Here is a 1,974-nt window from a genome sequence, read left to right as displayed (position 1 = left end):
GGACTTCTAGTTAAGGCGGAGGCATGCATACTGAAATCAAGATGCTGTTATTGATTAGGTATCACTAATTTGACTTGAATATATTCCAGGTATAGCAAATGCTGCAGAGCCAAGATGATCATCTCACTGACAAGCAAAACGGTGGGTGTCAAACATTGGGAAGAGGGAGGGTGTGTTAAGAAGGATGCAGAATACAGTCTGGGTGTGAGCAAAGTCATCATGCATTTACCAAGAACCTTTGAGTTGCTTCTTGGTGACGTTTCCTCAGACTAATTTAATGGAAGAAGGGTTTCTGCCAAGTGCTTTTCTTCAGATGGACTTTTTCAAATGTCCTTGCAATGTGAGATCTTAACCTACATGGATTGAAGTGGGGAAATGTGAAAGAAGATAGCATTGCCTTCCATCCTCTTTCTTTTCTTCCATTTTCAGCATCCTTCCTTGAATCCAAAAGATATCCCTGCTATGTCATGAAAAACAGGAATAACACTATTTCTGACCTAATGGGTGAAGGTAAGAATTAAAGACATCAACATTCTGTGCCACATTGGCATACAAAGCACTCAGAAAATAGTAGCTTTTATTACTGCTAGAAATGATTTTATCATATACCCTCTCTTCTTGGCTATCCAAATCTCCCTTTACTTCTCTAAAAAAAAAAAACATATCTCCCTTTTTATCATGCATTGTCTTTTTATTAAAGCAGAATAAATGCAAAAAAGTTTTATGATATTGGAAGCTGGTACCCAAAGCATCAATTTCAACCTTGGTGATTTCATGTTTTACATGTGCTATGTAAATGTCACTACTTAACAGACTTTCTTTCCCAAAATAGTTCTATAGGAAAAGGAATGAATGGTACTGTGTGTGAAATGTGATTTGCTCAACAATCTGACTGCAATGTTTAAAATATGGAAAGCTTAACAAACTGCATACACTGCAGCCATGCAGGGAAGCTTGAGAGGACAGCAAAATAAATAGCCCTTTCTTCATACGACACACCTTGGAACCAAAGAGCAAAAGGAGGATGACTCCATAGAGATGGAGAACTGCACCAGGGTAAAAGAATTTGTTTTCCTTGGCCTCACCCAGAATCAAGACGTGAGCTTTGTCTTGTTCCTTTTCCTACTTCTGGTGTACCTGATGACTCTGCTGGGAAACCTTCTCATCATGGTCACTGTGACCTGGGAGTCACGCCTACACACCCCCATGTATTTTTTGCTCCGTAATTTGTCGATTGCCGACATCTGCTTTTCCTCCATCACAGCTCCCAAGGTGCTGGTGGACCTTCTCTCTGACAAGAAGACCATCTCCTTCAATGGCTGCCTCACTCAGATGTTCTTCTTCCACCTTATTGGGGGGGTGGATGTATTTTCTCTGTCAGTGATGGCTCTAGATCGATATGTGGCCATCTCCAAGCCCCTGCACTATGTGACCATCATGAACAGAAGCCGATGCATTGGGTTAATAGTGGGCTCCTGGCTGGGGGGCTTCGTCCACTCCATTGTGCAGATCTCCCTCTTGCTCCCACTGCCCTTCTGTGGGCCCAATGTCCTTGACACTTTCTACTGTGACGTCCCCCAGGTCCTCAAACTCGCCTGTACTGACATTTTTGTACTTGAACTGCTCATGATTTCCAACAATGGGATGCTCACCACACTGTGGTTTTTCCTGCTCCTGGTGTCCTATTTGGTCATATTATTATTAATAAGGTCTCAGGCAGGAGAGGGCAGGAGGAAAGCCATCTCCACCTGCACCTCCCACATCACCGTGGTGACCCTGCACTTTGTGCCCTGCATCTATGTCTATGCCAGGCCCTTCACTGCCCTCCCAACAGATAAGGCCATCTCTGTCACCTTCACTGTCATCTCCCCTCTGCTGAACCCCTTGATCTACACTCTGAGGAACCATGAGATGAAGTCAGCCATGGGGAGACTCAGGAAAAGACTTGGACCTTCTGACAGAATGGACCAGTAG

General features: G+C 43.8%; 1 protein-coding gene across 1 annotated transcript; it reads left to right on the top strand.

The window, feature by feature from the left end:
- The first annotated feature begins 1,038 nt into the window (after positions 1-1,038).
- Positions 1,039-1,974, top strand: LOC114100053 (olfactory receptor 4D10). Its single transcript, XM_027944656.2, has one exon. It carries the CDS (start codon positions 1,039-1,041, stop codon positions 1,972-1,974), a length of 936 nt encoding a protein of 311 aa, XP_027800457.1.

The sequence above is a fragment of the Marmota flaviventris genome, chromosome 9, assembly GCF_047511675.1.
Source record: "Marmota flaviventris isolate mMarFla1 chromosome 9, mMarFla1.hap1, whole genome shotgun sequence".
Classification (NCBI taxonomy): domain Eukaryota; kingdom Metazoa; phylum Chordata; class Mammalia; order Rodentia; family Sciuridae; genus Marmota; species Marmota flaviventris.
This window is presented reverse-complemented; position numbering and strand designations above follow the sequence as displayed.